This window comes from Nelumbo nucifera, chromosome 4, assembly GCF_055504915.1.
Source record: "Nelumbo nucifera cultivar China Antique chromosome 4, China Antique-T2T, whole genome shotgun sequence".
In the NCBI taxonomy this organism is placed as follows: Eukaryota; Viridiplantae; Streptophyta; class Magnoliopsida; order Proteales; family Nelumbonaceae; genus Nelumbo; species Nelumbo nucifera.
The window spans coordinates 36,612,599-36,638,884 of record NC_142652.1 but is presented as its reverse complement, the minus strand read 5'-3'; the positions used below and the strand labels follow the sequence as shown (position 1 = coordinate 36,638,884).

General features: G+C 38.8%; 1 protein-coding gene and 1 pseudogene across 7 annotated transcripts; one reads left to right on the top strand and one right to left on the bottom strand.

The window, feature by feature from the left end:
• Positions 1 to 599: 599 nt before the first annotated feature.
• LOC148792169 (glycosyltransferase BC10-like) lies at positions 600 to 1,720 on the bottom strand (annotated as a pseudogene).
• Positions 1,721 to 1,794: 74 nt separating this feature from the next.
• Positions 1,795 to 20,066, top strand: LOC109115422 (uncharacterized). 7 transcript variants are annotated; one of them, XM_088902403.1, is made up of 4 exons: positions 1,795 to 2,201; positions 2,407 to 2,437; positions 2,559 to 2,697; positions 6,705 to 18,069. In XM_088902403.1, exon 4 carries the CDS (start codon positions 12,967 to 12,969, stop codon positions 13,810 to 13,812), a length of 846 nt encoding a protein of 281 aa, XP_088758529.1. In that variant the 5' UTR covers positions 1,795 to 2,201; positions 2,407 to 2,437; positions 2,559 to 2,697; positions 6,705 to 12,966; the 3' UTR covers positions 13,813 to 18,069. The 7 variants fall into 7 exon arrangements, 4 of the variants coding, with proteins under 4 accessions (XP_088758529.1, XP_088758531.1, XP_088758528.1 ...); XM_088902405.1 differs by having other exon boundaries at positions 2,549 to 2,697; XM_088902402.1 differs by having other exon boundaries at positions 2,404 to 2,437.
• Positions 20,067 to 26,286: the final 6,220 nt, after the last annotated feature.

Genomic DNA, 26,286 nt, shown 5'->3' with positions numbered 1-26,286 from the left:
CAACCAGTTTAGTGCCGTGCAAAATAGTTTCATGGACACATCTCATGCCATCAATAACGCTTACCTACTCTTCTCGTTCTACCTCACCTTCGCTCGCCAGCTCCGTTCATGTCAAGAATACCATGAACATAATGCTCACTAACGTGCTCGACGTGACCACTGGTGATTTGTTTTACTATCTCTTTGGGTTTGCCTTTGCCTTCAATTCTCCTTCCAACGACTTCATTGGCCGTCACTTCTTCGGCATGAAGGCATTCCCATCAAAGTTGTTTGATTATAGTAACTTCCTATATCAATGGGCTTTTTCCATCATTGTTGCTAGGATCACTAGCAACTCTATAGCGAAGAGAATTCAATTCGTCGCTTTCCTCATTTACTCAGCCTTATTGACGGGTTTCATGCACCTGGTTGTGTTTCACTGGTTCTGGTCAGCTGACGATTGAGCCAATACCTAGCATAACGATAACTTGTTGATTGAATAAAGAGTCGTCGGCTTCGCCGGATCAAGTCTAGTTTATTTAGTTGGGGGTATGGCTAGACTTTGGGGGGCTCTCATCAAGGGGCCTAGAATTGGTCGGTTTGATCACGTCGATCGATCTTTAGCTTTGTGTGGTCATCCAAGCTCCACCATTATCATATCTTAATCTATCATGCCTAAGAGAAATTATGAGTTCTGATCCCACTTCTAATGCATCGTATGTATGGGGATGCCCACCTTGGCTCTACCTCTAGTTCACGTTTGTAAGGGTCGCTGGAATGCACCCAAGAGGGTCCTTCATGCTTAATAGTGTTGAGAAGTAATGTTTCTCTGGGTAGCAAATCTAGGGACTTATGCAAGGAAGTTTGAACTTGGTCCAGAGCCACTCATCCTACACCACCAACCTTGCGTGTTGACGCATCAGGATGAAGAATTGAGACCCAACAGAGAAGCTCTAAAAATGTGTTTTGGGCGTCAACACATCAGCCCCGTGTGCCATGTACCAATCATAGATATTGGGCTCATCTTTGGGAATCTCAATGAAGCTCTGGTTTGATTGTTGGAGGGCATTATAGGTGAAAGCAAAGGAGTGAAGAAGGATGCAGGTGGAGGAGATGAGAGAAAACATGGAGTTAATGGAGTTACGGAGGAGTGCATTGGTGAGGAGGTGACGAGTTGAGGAGGTGAGAGTTGGAGAGGCATGTTGGGTGGGTTTAGAGTGGATGACTCAACCAAAGAAGACACTACGAAAGGTTGGGTCATAAGCGTAAGAGGTATCCACATGGATGTAGATATTGAAGAGGGCCTCTAGTTTCTGCTTGCTAGGTTGTTGGTGGGTTTGGTTTTGGTGGAAGTAGAGTTCCCAAAGTGGGGCTAAGGGGAGAGGGGTGGTGGTCAGGAAGAGCACTTGATCATTCCACTATTGTTCATTGTCTCTCTGGATTAGTTTCAGTTTCAAGGAAGAAGACAATGAACAATGTCTTCTTTAAAAGGGTAGTTTTAGAATTTCAAAATGTTATAAATCACATGTGACATCACGTGTGTTAGTTAACTGACAGACTACTAATGACAAGTACTAAATTGACAGCTTTTAAAAATTTGGGTACTATAGTGGCACATTGTGAAGTTTGAATACTAACTTGACACAATCCCCCAAAGTTTAGGTACTAAAGTGAAACTTTTCCAATTTAAAATTGGGTTAAAGAATTAAAATACCTTTTTACAAATAGATAATAAGGCCATGTTTGGCATCCATCTAGAGAATCATTTCTGCCAATTTTTCTGATTCTCTGGATGAGAAACATGTTTAGGTTTAACCAATTTTTAGAATCGTTTCAATTCTGGATGGAATCCCTTCCAAAATCGAGTGATTCTGTGAAGTGATTTTTTTTTTCATTTCTTAGCATGAGAATTTCTCATTCCATTGTTTCTCGCTACGTCCTTTATGGTACGTTTGGTTGTTGTAACTAAGATGAAAAATGGGAATGTTCTTATTAGATTCCCATTTTCAAGCATTTGGTTGATGAGATGGGATGCGAAATAGTGATGTGCAGTTTCCCAAAACTTAGGATGCGGGGTCACATGGTGTGACCCCGGTGAGAAAGAGAAAACACAGAAAAAAATATCAAGCTGTCTCGACTATGACTAGAGTCATCCTCTCACTGCCTTAACACCTCGACAACGATCGAATCTCCGACAATGTTTCAGACAATATCCAGCCAAGGTAAGACCATATCTATAACTCCTAAACCTTGGTGATTCTTTTCTTCCCCTTTTTGGATTTCTTTCTCTCTTCCCGCAGGTGGTAACACACGGTCATTCGCCGGCTAAAAGCCATTGTTTCCGATGATATCAAGTTATGGTTATTTATAGATCTATGTGTGTATATTGAAAATCTAACATTTTTATCCATTGTTTTTTGTCAGTAGGGTTTAAATGTTTCCATTCAACTGCAGAAAGGTAATATACCTCTCTCTCCATTACTTTCCTTGCTTTCACTTGTGTATTTTTGTTTTATTTTCGGAGGAGGAAATGCTTTGAAAACCTAACTTACTCTCAATTAACTCTGAGGTCTCTGAAGTCTCAAGTTAAGAAAGATTGGAAGCGATTCTCTGCCCCTTGGTCTCTTCGGTTTAATTCTGACTCTTTTGAACTGTGGAGTTTGGACTTCTCTGATCGTCCATAGCTTCCAAAGGCCAGTTGATGGCATGGGAATAGGGGTAAGTCACCTCTCATTCCCTTAGTTCTGAATCAAATAACCCAAGTTAAGCTTCATAGTTTCATTTTTCTGTATTTGGTTCGTATATGATTTTGTTTCTTTGAAGTAATTCATGAAGCTCTCTCTATTTATGCTTAATTATGACGTATCTATATTCTGTGGTATTGTTTAACTTTGTTTAGTTACTTTCAATTTATTCCATGCCTTTTGAATATCTTGCTTTATAGCTGATGGGAGTTCTTTTTAATTCAGATTTTAGCGAAGCCTAGGTGAAAATTTTATTTTAATTTCACATTCTTTAGCGTTCTTAGGGATATTCAACTCTTGGTTGTTTGTTAGTTGGGTTTATTCTTCCAAACTCTTTAGTTGTGGTCTTTCCTAGTTGGAATTATACAAGGGATCCGATTTGGGTTTAGTTCTTTGGTTAATAAGTGATGAGTGGTCAAAATTTTGAGTCTATTGGTTGTCATTAATGTGCCATGAATACCTTGCTTGAAAACTTGTGGGAGATCATAAATTAGATGTGAATGAAATTAGATGCTCTATATATTTGATGTGAATGAAAAAAAAAACCATCACAAATTAGATGTTCTATATATTTGATGAAAATCAAGGCAAGACCATAGTAGCAATTTAGCTAGTAAGGTCTGACCAGAAGTGCCAGAATGAATTAGTAGCCTCTTTAATATCAACACAAAGCAATATCCGCTTGGGAAATAGGCTACAAAATTTTCTCATCAACCAAACACTGAGAACCAAATTCTGTAGGATAATATGTCTCAACAAACAAACACGGAGTGCCAAAATAAAAAAATAGATTTTCCTTTCTCATCCCATCCCTTCTCATTCTATTGTTTCTCGGCAACCAAATGGACCATTAAGTAAAACGAACACATGATCCAATCATACGTGAGAGAAAGGGTAGACTAGTAATTTATCACAAAGAACATAACCAGACTCAAAGAAACCCCAGCACCCCTTCATTCTTTCGTTGTTCTTCGTTGTTTCTCTACTTGACATATCTCCTCTACAACGGTAGAAAGAATCTTCTCAGTTGGTGATCGATCTCTCCTGTACCACAATTATCCTTCATTTTCAATATAAAAAAAAAAGCTTTTTTTGTTGCTACAAAGTCTACAAACCATTCATCCAAAACAGAGAGATCCATCTTCTTCTTTTTTTGTAGCAATATATACCCACACCCAACTCACCTCGCCCGTTAATAGGTAAGTTCATATGGTTTGTAAACTAAGATGGCAATTGAGATTTCAAAAGCCTTAAACCTCTTATTTTCTAGCAGTATATACCCACCTCTGTTGATTTCTGATACTGATGAAGGTTCTCTAATGGGGCCCTATTCGAATCCAATAACAACTGAGATAGTGATTGTAATACATGGCCAAGGAATGGATCACATAGTTTGCTCGAGCCCTACAAGCGAGTCGGACTGCAAAAATAAGTGGTTTAAGGTCATAGAGAGAAATGTCTTTGCCATTTCACCTTTCCATCTTACAACCCAAATTTTGTTCAATAACAATTTGTTTGTTATCATGGGATTCAATACAATGGCAAAGAAAAACCACCTTGAGTTCCTAGGTGGGAAAAGCTAAATTTCGGAGACTTGATGATATCAGATTGCACACCGTGCGTAGAGGAGAAAGAAGTTGCAATGTAGGAGGACATTCAAAAGGAAAGGCATGAATAGGAGGTGGAACAAAGGAAGAGAGTGGAGCAAAAGCAAGAGGGAGAGACAAAGGAGGAAGAGGAGGGACAACGGAGGCAGGGAGAGGAGGAACAGAGAAAGCGAGAGAAGCAAGAGGCAAAGATACAGGAGGAAGCAAAGAGAAGACAAAAGCAAAGATGGAGAAGGCAGGGACAGGGGGAAGAGAGAAAGAATGAGGAGGAAGAGGGTGGGGAACAAGATCAACAAGAGCAAGAGGTAGATTCAGAGTTCTCAAAAGAAAAAGATTAGAGAGTCACGCACTAGCCACCTGAACTATTACCATATTACCATCTATCTAGTGAGTGTTAAATAAAATAAAAGGCATTTGAACACTCTAAGAAGGTAGAGTGTTTGGGTCAAGTTTTGAATTTTTCTTGCATTAACTGGGTCATTGGCAAAAAGTCCAATGGGGATGATGTAGTGGGTAAGAAGAAATGCCTAGTTGAGACACATTCCATCATGTTATCTGCTATTGTCTCTTTAAGAAATGAATATTTGAGCTTGAGAAGGCTCAAAATCTGGATCTGCATTAAAAATATGTTATATTCTCTATGTGATTTAATAAGTTGTTCAATATTTCATTGTGCAAAATTGTGTATTATCTAGTGGAATGTGAGGTGATTCTAAGAAATTGGGCTATGTTTGTTTGAAGGAAAAGGTAGGGAAAGGAAGGGAAAGGGAAACCAATACAAGGTTTGTAAAGGTTTCCCAACCTTTCCCTTCCTTTCCCTACATTTTCCTTCAAACCAAACATAGCCTTGGGGTATTGATTTGTTGTATTCTTCATGGACTTTGAATTCTTGACTCCTAGTTTAAGTTAATATGGTTTGAATTATCCTGTGCAGTTCTGAAATTTGGTTGCAATTTATCTTATTTTTAGATTAAGTAATGCCTTTAATAAATACCTATATTATTCATCAAACTTGAATGGTAAATTCGATTTTGTAGATATCTGTCCATGTAAGCCCACAAAGATATATGTAGCCTATAGAAATCCTATATTATTCATAAAATTTGATTATGTAGTTCTGAAATGTGATTTTATAGAATTGATTCCAAGAAATTGGTTGTTGCCAAATGTGATTTTATTTTTAAGAAATAGTAATAAGATGATTGAGCCAAACACATCTGGCGATTCTCTAGATGAAAATTCCCAGAGTTCATCTTTTCTGAAAGGATTCTGAGAATGAGAATCCCCAAAATTGATGCCAAATAGGGCCTAACTTACCTATTGTTTGAAGAATCACTTAAAGTATCATTGAGTTTTTTTTAATGGACAAAATCCTCCCCTAATGTTAGTGTGTCGTTATAGTTCATTTCATTCGTATGTGATGTTACATAATTTATATAATTTTTCTTAATTCCAAAACTACTCTTTTATAATTGATTTTGTCCATTATTGTTCTTCAAATTTTCAAAACAAAACCCAATGGCATTGTGGTAACATAGACTATTTAGGTTGAAAATGTTGCTCTTTCAAAATATATTTGATGGAGGCCAAACCTGATACTGAAATGGTTACAAGCATTTTTCGTTAATCATAACCCCTCTCTTTGTTTTTCTACTATATATATAAGAAGAATTGAACATACTAATTGGTCAAACTTGATCTTTTTTTTTTTTTGCAAAAAGCCCTATAAATAATATAATAATATAATATATAATGCATATATTTATATATAATATACAGATAATACATAATATATATGAAAAATATAGGGAAAACTTCACTTACCCCCACCTAACAAATTCTAAATTCACTGTATAGGGGGAATTGATGCCAATACAAAGGGGGTAATGGTGTTTAGGTGGGGTGTTGGAAATTTTGAATTATAGTAGGTGTAGGTGGAGTTAAAATTTTTAAGGTGGGTTTTAGTAAGATATTTTCCAAAAATATATATTACATATTTGTATATATAAAATATAATATATAATAACTGAATTGGTCAGTTTGGTTAGTTACCTATTTCTTATATTGGTCCAAAACTATCGAACGAAAACTAAATTGATTAGTTCGATTAATCAAAATTTTCAATTGATTGTTTTTTCAATTTTTGACGAGAACTTGTAGACATGTGAATTTTTAAGTCAAATAAATGGGCTTAATATACATGACAACCTCTAAATAATATGGGCCTCCATGGGTCCAAGGTCCAAGTCTACATAAGTATGTCTTAGTGGCCTAAGGATCCAAGTGTATCAAGTCCAATTTGGTCCATCTCTTATTGTAATAGGGTGATCCCATTGGTAAGATCACTAACTCCTACATAATGGTCCATGTATAGGAGTTAATGCTAACCCAACACCCTACTCACATTGGATTGGTTAGCTAAATGGGCTGAGGTGGCAGCCTTAACCCTTGGCTATAAATAACGTTGCCAAGGAAGAAAGATGGTTCCTCTTCCTTTTGGAGAATCACATTACAAGAAGCACTCATACACTAACACTTGAGGATTGCAAGCAACTACAAGCTCAAACAAATTTCAACAACTTCAAGATCAAGAGAGAAGAAAGAAGGGAAAAGCTTCTTAGTTCTCTACAATTCACTTGGATTCAAGCTTTCCAAAGAAGATCAAACCACCACAAAATGGCTCTTCTTAGAGAAGCATCTTTCACAGCCAATCAAGCGCGAAGCCTAAGTGAAGAAATCTACATCAAATCTTTCAAAGCACCAAAATCAAGGAAATTTACATCAACACTTCAAGAAGTACAAGAAACACCCCAACGACCCTCGTCTTCACCAAATTCGACCGTTAATTAGAGGTTGCTCACATCATCGAGTAGAAATCAAAGAGAGTTCATTCCCTTGTATTACAAATTTATTTTTGTAGGTTGTCTACATATTTTGTGTTAATTGAAATACACGAAATTTGTGTTGACAATTTTCTGGTATGCCCAATGGAACACGCTCTTCCTCTCATATTTTGAGTCAACAACTACAACAGTCATCCAATGGCTACCAAGAAGGTTGCAACTTCCTTCAATAAGCCCTCTAGTGCTTTTGGTTCTTCTTACAACTATTCTGTCACACGTGCCATGGCAAAATCCTACAAAGTGTAGCTACTGTCTCCAGTGGGGCTTCCTACACGAAAAATTACCAAGGCAACTACTCTACAGAAGGAAAGCCTTTTCAACTCTCCAAACATTGATGTGAAAGGAAAAAGGCACATTCTCTCAGATGACCAATCCAGCAGTGGGTTGAGGACAGACTCATACTCCTCTCCATCATACAACTCCTACTCTACTTCTAGTGGTGTCGTACTTGTGATGATGACAAAAGCCGCGACGATGGAAGAACGACTCCAGAAGATGGTCGAAGCCATTGACAACCTCAAGAGCTCCAACGCTAAGAAGGATCTCCAGATTAACTTATTGATGAACAAACTTGAGATACAAAACCACCAAGCAGAATCCAGTCAAGGACTTTCTCAACCTCCAGGATTCACTCCTCCAACGACTCCCAACCTCCAAGAGCAATTGAAGCAGCAACAAGAGGAGCATGATCGTGTCATAGTGCAGAACATGATGCAAGACACCACCCAAGTCTCTGTCGCTTCTCTAACAGTGCAACAGCTTCAGAACATGATCAATGACACCATAAGGGCTCAATATGGAGGAGTTCTACATACCTCCATAGTGTATGCCAAACCATACACTTGTTGCATTGATGAGATGTGCATGCTAGTCGGCTACCAACCTCCGAAGTTCCAATAATTTGACGGGATGGAGAAATCTAAAGCAGCACATATCCCACTTCATCGAGATTTGCAGCAACGTGGGAACTTTTAACAACCAAATGGTGAAGCAACTTGTTCGCTCCCTCAAGTCTACAGCAAATGATTAGTACACCAACATCCAACCAGTCTCCATTGATAGTTGGGTTCAGCTTAAGAGGGAATTCCTCACTCACTTCTACTATACACGTCAAACTGTTAAACTTTATGAACTCTCCAATACAAGGAAAAGAAAGGATGAGTCTGTCATCAACTACATCGAGTGGTGGAGAAACCTTGCCCTTCAGTGCAAGGAACAAATCAATCAATCATCTGCCGTAGATATATGCGTACAAGGGATGCATTGGGGACTACTCTATAGCCGCAAAGGGAACATGCCTACCACCTTCGAAGAGTTAGCTACTCGAGCTCATGATTTGGAGATCCAGATAGCCAAGCATGGGAATCCCCAACTAAATGATCATCGTGAAAAGAAAAAAGGTAAGAAAGAAGTCAATGACCTTAAGACCTCCTCCTCTAAAGGAAAGAAAATCATGAATACTACCACTGCACTAGTTAAGATCTCTGGAAAGAAGAAGACGAAGATCAAAGTGAAGTCTTTTGCAAACCAAGGGCAAGAGAAGTCTAGGTCTACTCTGAAGGAACTAGAAGAGGAGTATCCATTCCCTGACTCCGATGTTCTAGAAATGCTCAACCACGAGCTTCTACTGTCCAAGTGACCTAAAGAGTAAGGACGTGTGATAGACCCCAAGTATTGCTAGTACCATTGAATGATAAGTCATCCAACTGAAAAGTGTTTTGTCCTGAGGGACAACTCACAGAACAAGGAAAGATCGAGTTAGATCTTGGTGACAAATTCACTACTATTATTGCCACCATGGTGACTTTTGGGTCTTTTAACCTAGTATCACTGCAACCCTTTACAAGTTCTTCCTCCTCTACTCAAGCTACAATGAGTGTCCAGACCTCAAGGAACTCTGCACCTGCAAAAAGGAAATCAACAACATAGCACAACTCAACGGATTCTCCTCAAATTATGGAGACTGGGGGCAAAGTAGCTGGACCCTCAATGACGTCTTTTCCTATGGTATCCCTCCCACAAGGGGCGGTTCCTGTCCAATTTATTGTTGATCAAGAGGTGACCACTATCTATGCCTATCCTGACATGCTAAGGTTCTGGAATCCCAATATCCCAACTCTCTATGAGTTGATGACTGATGACTTGGACTATTGAGAAGAATCATTTGTTTCAATAGATGAGATAGAAGATGGGTGGTCCACCTTCACCAGTAAGAAACCCAAGGAGAAGGTATGCCACCAACATGAAGGAATCATTTCGAATGGGGATAAGACTATCTCCGTCTACTCTAGTGACTCAAAAACATCTTCTCAAGATGAGATCGGATGGACCATTGTCTCTCAGCATAAGATCAAGGCTCTTCGTCCCGTCGTCCCTGTGCCAACCAGTCCAAAGCGGACTAGAAGACGGAAAGTACATAACGCCTCTAAAAAGAAGAAAATTCCAAAGAATAAAGCACCTCAGGTATCACCAGCTAGTGAGGAGGAAGTGCTTCAACAGCCTCATCCAACTCTAATAATCCTTTGGGAGTTCATGCCAAGAGAACTTTTTCTAGAGGAGTGTGTAACTACATGCATGGTGACAGTTGATGAAGAGGAAACATCATCATTAGTAGAAGAAGCTTCGTCCGACGAGGACAAAGACATGACAAAGCTTCTTCAAGAGCACCCAATGTGTGACGATGAAGTAACAAAGCAATTGAAGGAAGTGCCATCCCACTTGAGCCTTATCCAAGGACTACAACTATCACAGAATGTTCGCTTTGCAATGGCGAAGACCCTGATTCTCCCCAACAAGTACCAAAACAAAGTACCAAAGGGGGTGACTGCGTGGATTGCATGGCACGATTACCTTCACAGATGAGGATTTACAACTTAAGTCACATCCACATAACAAACCCTTGTATGTTGTTGGATATGTTCGTGAACAAAAAATGCCACACATCCTCATTGATTGTGGATCTGCCATCAACATCATGCTAGTGTCCACTATGAAACAACTTGGGATTGACAAGGATGAATTGCTAAAGAGCAAGTCAACAATCCAAGGCTTCAATCAAAAGGGACAATGTGCCATGGGCATGGTGCGTCTCGAGATAGAAATAGGGGACTTAACATCTTTGGCCCTTCTACATTTCTTTAACATCAGGACATCCTACCAACTACTTTTGGGACGTCCTTAGTTGCATGAGACAGGAGTGGTTCCTTTAACATGACATGCAGAGCCTTTCAACAAAGCCAAAGCACATTTTGCTGATGCAAAGTTCTATGCTGACAAGGTCATTTCAGAAGCTCTTCTAGTCTTTATGCCAAAATCTTCCACAATGAAGGTTTGGAAGGAAAAGAAAGACATAACACGTGAAGAAGAAAATGCACCTTTAAGTGGTGACAAGAAGCATCTACAAAACTAGCATGCATCTGCTACTTTGCCAATAACTCCACCATCAATTTCCTTTTCTTGTAACCAATCAGCCCCCGTGCTTTGTTACACACCAAAGTTAGGGAGAAGGGAAGGGAAACTACCTTTTGAGGTCATGGCTGCGCAAAACACTCAACTAATATCAAGGAGTGACATTGGAGTTCTTGAGAAGGATTTTGTGCTTCCAATCTCTACAACATTGAAGTCATTGGTCTCTAAACCACCTCTAAAAGGATTTGTTAGAGCTTCATCAACTAGTAAAGTAGGGCAACATCAAGAAGGGTGGTTTGACCCCAACGCTGAGGAGCTCCTCGAGAAGGTAGGTTACAAAGAAGGTAAAAATTGTCAGTTAGGGAACCTTGAGTCAGTCCTTACAAGTGGACAAGTTTATGGCCTAACAAAGACGCAAAGAGCTTTACAAAGTGGAGGCTCCCACATCCCTCAGCAAAATGTTGGCTTAGAATACCATCGGATTCCACCTACTCAAATTTCATGAAGGAAAACGTTATCCAACCACATCACTATAAAAGTGGTGGACAAGAAGGAAAAGAAGTATAGACAATGGAGTTTAATCTTCAGTCGGCTAGGAGAACCGAGAGAAAGACAATCAGTGTTCAATAGGCTTGAAGGACAACATGCTACTCTAGTGTCATCTGCTCAACCATAAAGGACAACATGCTATTCCCACATAGGACCACAAAACGCCATTGCTATAAAGGAGAAGTTAGAGCCTCAGAGTGTTGCTCATTCTCAGATGAAGAGGGTGGCCAACTTGGAAGTTTCCTCTAATGAGACAATGACAGTTAGACAATAGACTATTGTCATTACATCTCCATCATCTTCTCAATCAAAGTTCAACTTTAAACCAAGACGAGGAATGAAAGAACAAAGTGAAGAGATAACTAAGGATGAAGACATTGTCTTAATTAATCATATCACCATCAAGGAAGAGGATGAAGATCTATCAAACTCTTCTTCAGATGAAGAACTTGAGCCTGCCCCACCTACCTTTGAAGAAGGAGGCCAAGCTATAGTGGATGGCTAGAAGGAGTTGAACCTTGACATTGAAGAGTAACCTAGACCTATCTACATCAATGCACTCCTTAGCCTTGAAGAAGAAGCCAAACATTTCAAACTACTTTAGGAGCACAAGGATGTCTTTGCTTGGACATACAAGGAAATGCTTGGGTTAGACCCAAAGGTTACTGTCCACCAACTCTCTATTAGGCACGGGGTACGACCGATCAAGCAAGCGTAATGTAAATTCTGGCCTGAGTTGACTCCGCAAATTGAAGTAGAAATCAACAAGCTCATTGAAGGTAGTTTCATTCGGGAAGTTAAGTATCCAACTTGGATTGCAAACATTGTCCCTGTGAGGAAGAAGAATGGTCAAATTCGGGTCTATGATGACTTCCGAGACCTAAATCAAGCTTGCCCAAAAGATGAATTTCCTTTGCCTATCACTGAACTTATGGTAGATGCAAATACAAGACACAAGGCATTATCCTTCATCGACGGTTCATCTGGATACAATAAAATTTGCATAGTGCCTAAGGATGAAGAACTCACGACCTTCCGAACACCAAAGGGGATCTACTATTACAAAGTGATGCCTTTTGAGCTTAAGAATGCCGGTGCCACGTACCATCACGTGATGCAACGAATCTTCAATGACATTATTCACAAGAAGATCGAGCGCTACGTCAATGACTTGGTTGTCAAGTCTAAGAAGAGAGAAGACCATCTCGATGATTTGCATAGCATCTTCAATAGGTTAAGGAGATATCAACTAAAGATGAACCCTCTCAAGTGTGCATATGGAGTCACCTCAGGCAAGTTCCTCAGGTTCATTGTTCGCCATTGATGCATTGAGATTGACCAGTCAAAGACTGATGCCATCCAAAACATGCCAGAGCCGTAGAACCTACAAGAGTTGAAGAGTCTCCAAGGATGACTGACTTATATTTGACGGTTCATCTCCAACTTGGCAGGACATTGTCAACCATTCAATAAGCTAATGGAAAATGATGTTCCATTTGAGTGGGATGAGGCCTACAAAAATGCCTTAGAGAGAATAAAACAATACCTCCTCAAACCCCAGTACTTGTTGCACCAATCCTTAAGAAGCCATTCATCTTATACATCACTACACAAGACTAGTCATTGGGAGCCTTGTTGGTACAAGTCAATGAGGAAGGGAAAGAAAATGCACTCTACTACCTCAATCAGTCACTAATAGGAGCCGAGTTGAACTACTCACCCATAGAGAAGACTTGTCTTGCTCTCATCTTTGCTACGAAGAAGTTATGACATTACATGTTGGCACATTCTGTCCACCTCATCTCAAGGACAGACCTCCTAAAGTACATCATGACACGACCTATACTTTCAGAGAGACTGGCTAAATGGGCTCTCTTCTTGTTAGAATTTGACATCACCTATGTCTCACAGAAGGCTATGAAAGGACAGACACTAGTAGACTTTCTTGTAGATCACCCCATTCTAGCAGATTGGGAACTCTCCGAAGACCTTCTTGATGAAGAGATTTTCTACATAGACATCTTACCAGCATGGGTGATGTTTTTTGATGGAGCAACACACAAAGATGGTGCAGGTGCCGGTGTTGTATTTGTCTCGCCACAAAGAGAAATTCTCACATTCTTATTTGTCTTAACTGAGCTTTGCTCTAACAACATGGCGGAGTACCAAGCTTTAATCATTGGCTTAGAAATGGCTATTGACTTGGAAATCCACTACCTTACAGTCTATGGGGACTCGAAATTGGTAATCAACCAATTGAAGATAGAGCATGAAGTGCACAAGGACGACCTAGTTCTCTATTACCACTATGCAATCCAATTACTGAAGGAGTTCGAGCATGTTACCATTGAACATGTACCCAGAAGCAAAAACAAGCAAGCTGATGCCCTTGCCAATCTAGCTGCAGTCTTAGCACTCACGAGTGATGAAGCAATAGCAATACCCATTTGTGCAAAATGGGTTCTCCCCTTTAAGTCACCTCAGGAAGAGATAGAGCAAGAAAGCAATGTGGCTTTTGTATTTTCTATAGATGTTGAGGACTGGAGACAACCCTTCATCAACTATTTGCAGCATGGGAAGTTGCCCGAAGATCCCAAGCATAGAGATGAGATACGGCGTTGAGCACCTCGTTTCCTATACTACAATGACAACTTCTACAGACACTCCTTCAATGATGTCTACATGAGGTGTATCCACGGAGACGAAGTCCGAAGTGCATTCGAATAAGCACACTCTAGAGTTTGTGATGCTCATTAATCAGGACCTAAGCTCCATGATCGCCTTAAGCGAATGGGCTTCTATTGGCCAATAATGGTACGAGACTCAATTGAATATGCCAAAAGATGTTAGGCATGCCAAATTCATGGGGATTTTATTCGCCAACCACCAGAACCTCTATATCCTACAATTGCATCATGGCCATTTGATGCATGGGGACTTGATGTGGTTGGTCCTTTGCCTAAGTCTTCTTACTAGCACCTCTTCATCTTAGCAGCAATGGATTACTTTTTCAAATGGGCTAAAGCGGTTCTTCTTCGAGAAGTAAAGAAAGAAGATGTTGTCAACTTCCTCTGGACTCGCATTGTTTACTGCTAAGGTGTTCCATGTTACATAATCACGGATAACGGGAAGCTATTCTCAGCAGCATTGGTAACACAATTTTGTGATAAGTTTGGCATTAAGCAGAGGTTTTCAACCATGTACAATGCAGTGGTCAATGAACTTACAGAGGTCTTTAACAAAATTCTGTGTAAATTGCTTGAGAAGATTGTGTCCAAGTCCAAGAGAGATTGGCATGAATGCTTGGATGAGGCCTTATGGGCATATCAGACATCTTACCGCACCACTACAAATGTAACTCCTTTTGCTTTAGTATATGGTGTAGAAGTTGTACTTCCCCTAGTGAGACAAATGGACTCCCCAAGGATGGCTATCTAAGAGGGATTACATAAGATGAGAATGAAAAGCTACGACTAGTTGAGCTTAAAGCGCTAGACGAGAAAATGTTAGAAGCTCAACAAAGAATAGAGTGCTACCGAGCTCGTTTGGTTTGTACATTCAACAAGAGGGTTCGTCTTCGCTCCTTTTAGAAAGGAGATTTTGTCCTTGCTGTTCGACAACCTATCATTCTTTCACAGCGTTTAAGGAGGAAAGTTGACCCCAAATGGGATGGGCCTCACGTGGTGGAAGAAGTCTACACTAATGGTGCTTGTCTCCTTTTCATGTCAGAAGGTCTACGTCTTGGGCCCATTAATGGAAAGTACCTTAAGAGGTACTACCCTAATCTTTTGCATTGTAATGCTCTTGGCCCGCATGAGCCTAAAACTATGAATGACAAAAAAAAAGTCTTTTTCATTGTAATGCTCCTGGCTCGCATGAGCCTAAACTCTAAACGATAAAACAAAAAAAATATATGACTTTTTCATTTTAATGCTCCTGTTCTGCATGAGCCTAAACTCTAAACGATAAAACAAAAAAAAATAGGTCCTTTTCATTTTAATGCTCTTGGACCGCATGAGCCTAAACTGTGAACGGAAAAAAAAAACAAGTCTTTTGTATTGTAACATTCCTTGCCCACATGAGCCAAACTGTGAATGGCAAAACAAATGTCAAATATGAGAATTTCTTTCTCAGAAGAAAAAGAAGAAAATATCAAAGCCATTTCCAACATCATTTGATTACAATGTAGAAGTTGTTTCATTTACAAGAGAAAGACCACTTCTTAGAGTTTACATAATTAAATACACTCTTACAAAGAGCAATGGACGCTTCTACAAGTTGTATTGTCACTTAATATTGGCTTGCATTCCTGCTTGTTGGTTGCCTTCAATTGTTTCAATTCATCATGCTGAGCCTTTCCACTACAAGTGCTTCACTATCTTCATATTACTTCTTGCTAGAGTATTGTCTTTGGAGGTTAAGGAAAAGTGTTGTTCCACCTGCTTTTATTATTGTTCCTCTATTTCTTGTCATTTCTCCTCAAAGGTACAAGACATTACATCAATGTGGAGTTTCTTATTGTCAATGGAAGACATGTCAGCTGATCTTTACCCATTTGTTTGTGTGGGTAAAGATCTTCACAACAAGCTTCCTTAGAAGGGGTACAAAGAATCTTTTCTCTCCCATGTTAAAGGAATACTCTCATCCCATATGATCTCATAGAAGTTAAACAAACTCTCTAGAAGCAACAGAGGACTCTAGCACTATGTGAACCATGACAACTCCTCTATGTTGGAGAGGTAGAGATGAATCTAGAGAAATTAAAAAGCCGATACTATGAGATTAGCGAATGATTGTTCCTCAAGGTGACGCATGCCCAAGCATCACATAATATAGGAGAGAAATCATCATTGCTCTCTTTCGACACATCTTTTATACCTTCATCAGGTTCAAAGAGTTACTCCTACTCAACTTTGTGTTGACAACAAGAACTTGTCAAAAGTTCATCAATTACAACCATAAGTATGTTGATCATTCTGCAAGGAAAGTAGAGATATCACCCCTTCATAGTTAGGTCTTCAGGCTTTGCTAATCTTCTTTCTTGAGGCAATTTCTTCTTTGGTAGAAGATGTATCAAAGATGGCGATGAAGCTTCAAAACCAAATGAACCAGAGGAAGACATCACCTACATAAGCAAAAGAGAAGTATTAATACAATTAAAAAAATAAAAGTACATTACCTCAAAGAAGAGAAAGCTTTGTGCATCAAGTCCTCTGGTGAAGAAGCCTTTTGCATGACAATCCCTAGATCCAAGAGACCTCAGACTCAAAAGTCTATGAAGCCTTGGACCTAGGGACTTGGACTATTGAAAGTCTGTGGGGGCCTGCTATCGATGAAGATCCGCATGTTGTGACTCTCTGTGGAAGAAGAAAGTTGTGTTCATCATGCTTTCCAGTGGAGAATCTCTGTGCAAGATAATCCCTAAATCCAAGAGGCTTCAAAAAGTCTATGAAGCTCTGGACCTAGGGGCCCCGGACCAATGAAGGTCTGTGAGGGCCTATTGCTAATGAAGCTCTACATACTATGCTCTCTGGTGAAGAAGGAAGCTCTGTGCACCATGCTCTATAGTGAAGAAGATCTGTGCAAGATAACCCCTAAATTCAAGAAGCCTCAAACCTAAAAGTCTACAAAGCTCTGGACGTAGGGACCTCGAACCATGAAAGGTTTGCAAGGGCCTGTTACTGATGAATCTTCGCATGTTGTATTCTCTGGTGAAGAAGGAAGTTTTATGCATCGTGCTCTTGGGTGAAAAATCTCTATGCATCATGTTCTCTGGTGAAAAAGCTCTATGCAAGCTAATCCCTAAATCCAAGAAACTCTGGACCCGAAAGTCTATGAAGCTCTGGACATAGGGACCCCTGACCATTGAAGGTCTATGAGGGCCTGCTGCTGATGAATCTATGCATGATGCAACTCTCTGGTGAAGAAGCTTTGTGCAAGCTAATCCCTAAATCCAAGAGACCTCAGACCCAAAAATCTATGAAGCTCTGGACCTAGGGACCCCAGACCATTGAAGGTTTGCGAGGTTCTGTTGCTGATGAAGTTCTGTATGCTATGACTCTCTGGTGAAGAAGCTCTATGAAAGGTAATCCCTAAATGTAAGAGACTTCGGACCCGAAAGCCTACGAAATTCTGGAACTAGGGACCCTGGACCATTGAAGGTCTACGAAAGCCTGCTGTTGATGAAGCCATACAAATGTTCCAAGTTGTGAAGCTCTGACTCAACATGTTCTGTAGAAACAAATGAATTTCATGAGTACCAGAAGTGAATTGTGTCTCTCCACCAAATAGAGTGCTCTGCAAGTATCTATGCAACAAAACATGTCAAATTAATTACAGCCATGACATGATAGAAATTTAAGAGAGAAAGAAATCACAATGATACGCCATTGTATACGGAGCCCGAGAAAATCCATAGCCTCATTTTCAATTGTTTGGTTGTTATTGATAAGCAAATAAGTGCATAGCGCATAGGAAAGGTCGTCTTATTTGTCTCCAAACGCATACAGAAACAACTTTTGAATTGACTTAAAAAAAGGGGCGTCACAACCATTCGGTCATTGGTTAGAGCTATCACAATATTGGATTTTATTAAAATCATGACAATCCTCTCTCTTGAAATTCTTGGACATGGAAGCCACGACATAATAAAAAATTCAGATTACTACAAAATGATCATGGCGGGGCGAGATTATTTCATTGGATTTTATACCTGGTTTCCCCCAAATCAAAGCTGTGAATCCATCGAAACTAGGCTTCACTACAAGTGTTACCATGGCATTTAACCCAAAAGTCGTGTGTTTCGATTAATTGAGTGAAAGTTTCATGAAGAATTATTTGATTGTACTTCTTTGAATTAATGGCTGAACTCATTAAATATTAAAGGCTACCTCTATACCAATGAAGAGTTCAAGCTTTGCAATGTCTGCGGGGCGACAACAAAAGTAACAAGAACCATACAACTATTTGAATATTTGGTGCTGTCTTCAACACAGCTAAGTGGTCCTGGCTCTCGATGCAATTGTGGTCGAACCATAGAAAGCAGCTTCTTAATGTCACCTTATATGCTGAAATGATAAAGAGTTGCAATCCATGCATGAAGACAAGCAGATTGATGTTTTGGCAAGGAGTGTCAAGACCCGATTTCAGCATCCATGGGCTTATTAATTATGAAAAAGATTGGATTCAAGAAAAAAAGGAAAAAACGAATTCACATACCTGAGTTTGTAGGCTTGTTAATCCACCCCAACCTCGATGAAAGTTCAATATTGCCTTCAAGATGTTTAATTCGCCCTAACGATTGCTACAACTATGACGGAGCTATTGGTGTCGTATGTATTCCTACACCTTCCAACTGCGTGCAAAGAGAAACAAGCGCAATTTGTTGTGTATTAATAGGAGGTGGGAGATCAAGTTGCATTAGGAAACCGACTCCTCATAGGAGACGGGACTCAATACCTTGGCAGCAGGATATGTTTGATTCGTTAGAATTGAAGATTTTGAACCATCCATCCTCTGTTTCCTAATCGATTACAAATACTCGTATTCAAAAGAATCATTGAGAGATACGATTTGAGTGAAGTCAGCCGAATGCCAATGTAGTTGGGCTTTGTTCTGGCTCACGAGTCAACAAGTCAAATGTTCTATTAATTACTATGTCATTTCACATCAACATAACATTTGTCCTCCATGTTAATGGCATACAAAACTCCATCGCCATCGCCATCAGGATAAAATCATTCATAATCATCAAAACTGAAAACAAGGTGAAAGCTGTAGCAGGGAGCACCTACACGCATCACAATTCAGAATTAGCCTACTTCTGGATAAAAGCAAATAACATCATCTCCACAAGGTTCATGAGTTATGCAGAAGTCTTCTCCAATGATTAAGTTAGATATCGGTAGCATTGAGGACATTAACACCGTATGAAAGCAAGGTTGCAAGTCCCAACTACAAGGCTGCAAGAGGTTTGTGAGTCATATGAAAATCATCCTAAATGGCCACGAACAATTATCCATTTTGGAAATCAACATCGTAGAGGATATCAGCATCGTTCGGAGTTCCATCACCTCATTCTCAAGGGGGCATTTGTAGACATATGAATTTTTTAACCCAAATAAATGGGCTTAATTTACATGACAGCCTCTAAATAGTATGGGCCTCCATGGGCCCAAGGCCCAACTCTACATAAATATGTCTTGGTGGCCTAAGGATCCAAGTGTATTAAGTCCAATTTGACCCATTTCTTATTGTAATAGGGTGGTCCCATTGGTAAGATCACTAACTCCTACATAATGGTGCATGTATAGGAATTAATGCTAGTCCAACACCCCACTCACATGAGATTGGTTAGCTAAGTGGGTTGAGGTGGCAGCCTTAACCCTTGGCTATAAATAATGTTGCCTAGGAAGAAAGATGGTTCCTCTTCCTTTTGGAGAATCACATTGCAAGAAGCACTCACACACCAACACTTGAGGATTGCAAGCAACTATAAGTTCATGCAAATTTCAACAACTTCAAGATCAAGAGAGAAGAAAGAAGGAAAAAGTTTTTTAATTCTCTACAACTCACTTGGATTCAAGCTCTCCAAAAAAGATCAAACCACCACAAAAGGGCCCTTCTTAGAGAAGCATCTTTCACAGCCGATCAAGCGCGAAGCTCGGAGTGAAAAAATCTACATCAAATCTTTCAAAGCACCAAAATCAAGGGAATTTACATAAACACTTCAAGAAGTACAAGAAACACGCCAATGGCCATCGTCTTCACCAAATTCGATCGTTAATTAGAAGTTGCTCACATCATCGAGCAGAAATCAAAGAGAGTTCATTCCCTTGTTTATTTTTCTTTATTACAAATTTATTTTTGTAAGTTGTCTCCATATTTTGTTTTAATTGAAATACACGAAATTTGTGTCGATGGCACTATTAGCGTTTTGGCAATGGGGAGACAATGCGAATCCAATGTGGTCACATACATGGGAGGTATTCTCGATATACAGCGGTGGTATTTCGTGGGACGGATTTGGGAAAAATTTGTGGGTAGCAGATCCGGAGTGCTCAAACGGTTACCACCCACCAAGTGAAGCAAAAGAAACTCCAACTCTTTAATAAAATAATAAAAAGTATAAAAGTTATACAACGTAATTTTTTATGGTTAAATACTTAAAGTACCCCTATGCTTTAGCAAATAGACAATAGCTTACCCTACTATTTGAAGAATTACATAAAGTACCCTTAAGTTTTTTAACAATTAATATTGATGTAAAACATTAACAAAAAGGAAATATCAAAATTTCCCTCCATTATTCCTCAAATTGTCAAAATAAAACCCAGCTAACGAAACAAACAATAGCAACATAAGTGAATAAATAATATCAAACCATGTTTTATGTGCATTTTTTTCTTTCATTTCTTTGGTGTATGAAAAAAAAGTCGCCCTTGGCCAAACCTGATACTGAAATGGTTACAAGCATTTGCTATCGATCACAACCCCTCTCTTTGTTTCTCATGCACCATCTTCCTCTTCTTGATTTCTCAGTTTCCCCAATTAGTAAATAAATCCCCTAACCTAGAATGATAGTAATAGTCCAACTTCCAACTGCAATGAGCTCACCCAACCCACAAAAACATTTTTTTTTGTATGCAGTAACAATACTAGTTATTAAGTAAATAAATCCCCAATCCAAAATGATAGTAATTGTCCAACTGCAACGAGCTCACTCAACCGACAAGCACATTTTTTTTTATGTAGTACTAATACTAGTTATGAAGTCTTAAGCTACATTATCAAACACAATGAATGCCTTAGCCTCCATCCCATCTTCATCCTTTTTCTTGTCTCCCACCAAATAATTTCCTCTCTTCTCATTTCAACAGGATTCCTTGCTTCATATAACAATAAACTCACTCTACTTATAGCTCTAACATTTTCTTCATTTATTTGTCTAAAATTACCATGAATTTGCATCAATCTCATCTAAAAGAAATCCTAATGCCATTGTAATTTCTTCGTTTGGATATATACAACTTTCCATAGAACCGATCAATCCTCTGCTAGTCCCATTTACCCTTGTTAAGGTCCTTTACTTCCACCTGCATATATCATCATTGTAGCTGAACCATGAAGCCAGGCTCTAATGTGTGTTTGTGTGTCTATATATATATATATAACATATTAATTTCTAATTTGGATTCTTAATTGGTAGGCTTTCAACATCTAGACTTTTAGTTTTTTTTTTTTTTTTTGATAAATATGTAGACTTCTAGTTATTGTGTCTATACATGCATTTCCACAATAAATTTTACAAACATAGAAAACCTAGCTTCATGAATGTTTGTTCCAACTAAAATCCACTATCATCAAGTTCTCCAAACCTGCTAATTACATAAGTTCATCAATATATAAGAGAAATATGAAATGAAAGGTAATAAAAAAGTAGAAAACTTGATTTTATAAATTATATGGTTGAGCGTAAAAGGCAAAAATTGAACATTCCTTTAGCAAAAAGTTTCCTTGCATATGACCTTAAGTAGAAGATAGATACTTAAGGGATTTAAGGGATTACCTCTTTGAATGTTGTAGTTTTGGTGAACTGAATATGACTTAGATCTAACATTGAACATGGCAACCCAGGACCTATAGGAATCGATCCAAATAAGCAAATACAAAGCCCTGTTTGATTTCACTTGTAATAAGTACTTCTTTTTATAAGTACTTAATATAAGTGTTGTGACCACAAATTAAGTGGAAAATAAGCACTTATGGGTGTTTGGTAAAAAGTAAGAAAAAAGTGTTTATTTGAAAAAGAAGTGCTTATTGAGAAAGTAACTTGAAAGTGGCTTTTTTTAAGCACTTATTAAATAAGTGGATATTCAAAATTTTTGGGATGGTTCAGTCCTTGGTTATTTTCAAATGACCAAAATACCCTTGCATCTTGTCAAAACCCATTTTCCTCATTCGAAGAGGGTCGAGTATACCAACAGTGGCACCTGTTTTGGGAGTGATTGGTGACTGTTGGACAAGCTAGAAACTCACGGGAAACCATATTGGTTTCACTTTTGGACTGATTTTGCACATGTTTTCATGCATATTTTTGTTTTTTTTTTGGGTTTTAGCGCTTGAAACCCTCTGCATTGTTGATTACCAGATATAGTTTTTTGGGGGAATTTCATGCCATTCCTACCGTACAATCACTGGCAACACCAGGTCGGTCATCCTCTTCCTTTGTCTTTGATTTATTATTATTTTTTGTGCAATATTTTGCTCAAAACTGATTTTTTTTTTTTATCTTTAGAAATAAAAATGATAATGCTATGATTTTTTGAAGTGTATGTGGTTGTGTTAATTAATTTATATTGGTTATTTTGCATAATCTAAATAATGGGTGATGGAATTTTGTGTTAATTATTATTATTATTATTGTTGTTGTTGTTGTTATTATTATTTATCATCATCCTCATCATCTCATTACTATTGTTATAATTCATTATTATTTTTTTATTTGGGTCCACGTGGGCTCTCATGTGTCATGACGTGGTGATGTGGTGAGTTTCCTTGAAATGTATAATATAATATGTGAAAAGCATTGTCTATATGTGTGGGTGACATGATGGCTAAAATTGTCATTTATGTTAAAATAAACACTTGTGGAGAAAGTAACCCACTAAACATCCTTACCCCAATATGTGGTTAAAAAACCCAATAAGTGATTTGGCAAATGGGTTACCAAGCAACATTAAGTGGTTGTTAAAATAAGTACTTAGAATAAGCACTTGTGCAACACGTGCTTATTTCTCAAACCACTTAATCACCAATCATAGCCTAAGAATGATAAAAAAACCTGAGGGAAAGTGAAATTGATAGGTATAAATAGCTTTTCAATGTTCTATGCCTCTTTTGTCTTTATAATATTATTTTATGTTGAGCCAAAGCTTTGCTCACCTGCCCTTGGTGTTTCACATCCTACAATCTATGTAGGTAAAATAGCTCCCCCAATACAAATTATCCATGTTTGTCCCTTCAATAACCAATGCATCTGCTAGTGCATTTGCAGATTATTCTGACCCATGAACAAGTTCACCCTTTTTGAGTTAGAGATTTTGCCTCTTTAAGTGAATACATTCTTGGGCCTTATTATTCAACATCAACCTAAGGACTATGAATATCCATTTTCTACATTGCCGTATTCTAAGGGAACAATGGAATCTAAGCCCTTTGAGAAGTGAGCATAGCTCTACTCTTATATGTAGTCTCTGACTCCTATCTAAATCCACAACTATGAAGACCAACCAATTTTTGACTCACTTTAGCTACATATGACCTCTCATCTTTCACCTCTCACTCAGGTTGGTTATAGTTGCCATCAATATTAACTATTCTTGGTTTGTCATTTTTAATATTGTGTGGTTTCATTTTATTGTATTTAAGCATTAAGTAACTTTCACTGTATTTAAACATATCAAAGCTATTTTCTATTTCCACCTGTCTACCATATCCTGAGTAAGGCACTTATAAATCTTAAATGCCAACAGTCATGTATCTTATAATTTCAAAATGTCCCATATCGATTTCTTGGTGGCTGATGTAAATTCCAATTGCCATACCAACACTTTTATGGAAATAATGGTAATAATTACACAAATCAATACAAAAACATAAATTGGCATATTTGACTCACACCCAAAACATATGAAAAAAGTGGTTTAATCTAATTATAATCTTTCTTCTGTACAACAGGTAGCATATTATGAATTGTTATTAAAGGATTTATTGTTTTCCACGTTTCTTCATTTATGAACAAATTTGGACCATTAAGTTTTCATAGTAAGGGTTTAATTCACAAACACTTACTGAATTATTAAGAATGTCATAATTCAGAAATTATACAAGAAAATAAAATATTGAACTTTTAATCTTAAAATTTCCTACATTTCATCAAGTTAAATCCCAAAATAGCTTATAACTATACAAAACTTAGCAATCCAAGAGAATAAAATGTTGTTTGAATTGGTTGGGCTCCATGGGCCTTATTGGGCCTTTGTTTTGTTTTGAGGTAGGATTATCAATTGGTGGTTTTATGGGCCCTTTTATTTTGCTTAACTAGGCCTTTTTTGTTGCGATGAGTTGGGCTGTATGCTGCTTGGAATGGATGTCATGGTCGATTTCGTTTTGCGCTATTGACAAGCTGGTTTGGAAGTAGGCAGTTAGACCGGTTTGAATGCTGGAAGCTCGACCATGTTTGGTATTTATCTCTTCTTCTTTGTTTGGTTTGTTTTCCGTTTTCTCTCTTACCCGTTTTTCCTTACCAACCCTGCTAGTAAAGTATAACAAAAATTACAAGAAAACCATGTGAATATAACTAGGTAAATTATATATCCCTTTACTTTAGGGGTAGTGACACTTAGCCTCCTGAACTTTTAATTCCAGCTCTTTGCCTCCACCATTGGCATTAACTTCAAAGGATATTTCATGAAATATTTCTCACACTCCAAACTACCCTTGCATTATTTTATGAGACCATTTGTCCTTCCTTTTACCTTCGTTATTTTAATCCTAACTCTCGCATGTGTTTCTAAACTTCCTTCCAGCAAAACTCATCTTAAGAATGCCTTGAGAACGATTGGTTCTTCAATGCCTCGAAAGCGATTTAAGCTTTAGTGTTCCATCATTTTGATATTTGTTGTTGTCAGCCCAATCTCAAATGGGGTAACTTAGTAATTTTATTTTAACGGTTAACTCCATTAATAAAGGGTCAGGGGGCGATGTATTGAAATTTAGAAACTTAAGGAGCCTTTGTCACTAAACAAAGTTCAGGGAACAAAATGTTACCGCCTCGTAAATACAGGGTGGTTTTCTGTAATCTATCCTATTAATCAATATAATTTGTTTGTTTGGAACAACAAGATCCATTCTCAACCCAATGAACTGGGATGCAAACCACAGAACCAGAACCAACATAATCTGTTTGGTCTCAATTCTATTGGGTATATCTGATCCATTGATAGTGGTATATAGTAATTGTTCGGGTTATGGTTGAATTGGTTCTGGATGCCATGTGTCGCCTACGTGGCCCTCTTATCTCTTCGGTTATGTCAGTATCATGTCACCTCCGTAACCCAGTTTATCTCCTCGGCCACGTCAGTACCGCGTTACCTCCGCGATCATATCCTATCTCTTCAGCCACGTCGATGCCACGCTATGTGGATAAGCGCAACCAAGACAAGAGATCATCATGTGGATGGGAATAATTCCGCTGGGGATTAGGTCTTATCCCAAAGACCTCAGCGATTAACCTCATCCTGACAATCCTAGAAGCCTCCTTTGACTAGGACATGGACCATCGACTATAAAAAGGTACCTCCCACTCAAGGTAAATGATCCAACTTTTAACTCCCATACTGTTACTTTGCTCAGACCTGCATCGTTCTCTAACTACTTGGCCCAACCGCTCACTTCTTTCTACTAACTTGAGCGTTGGAGTATCTACCCGGGGATAACTCCTCGAGCCTTTGACCTTTTCTTGGTTTTAGATCTCATTGCGCGGCTTCGTCCTTTCACCTTCGGCTCTGCCCAATTGGCAAGGACTATCTGACTATGACCTCGGTTCTTGCATTACCTAGGATCGAGTAGCATCAGATTGGCATTGTCTGTGGGAAACACACAAAAAGCCTTTCCTAAACATTCTCTTTATTGCACAATCAAGAAAGATGCCAAGAAATACCTCTGAAAGATTGACAAGCCGATTCCCATCTCAGGGATCTCGTTCTCATCGTAGCCCTCTGTGTCACGAAACCCAGCAACCCCAGCAACAAGCTGCGATCGACCTTGTTCAATTCCAAGTGCAAGAAAAGGTCGACAAGATCTTGGTGATGATGTAATCATTGGGGTCTATGATGCCACCCACTCAGACTGTTCCCCCCTCTTGCCCCGACATGTACCACATTCGATCCTCGCCCTGAGGACCCCAAAACGCACCGATCGGACAAAGAGAAGGTGCGGCTTGAGCAAGAAAAATCAAGACATCTCAAGAAGATCGAGCTCATCTGCCAGGTCCCGCGAATGTGACAACCGCAGTAGAACTCATCAGTCTGCTCG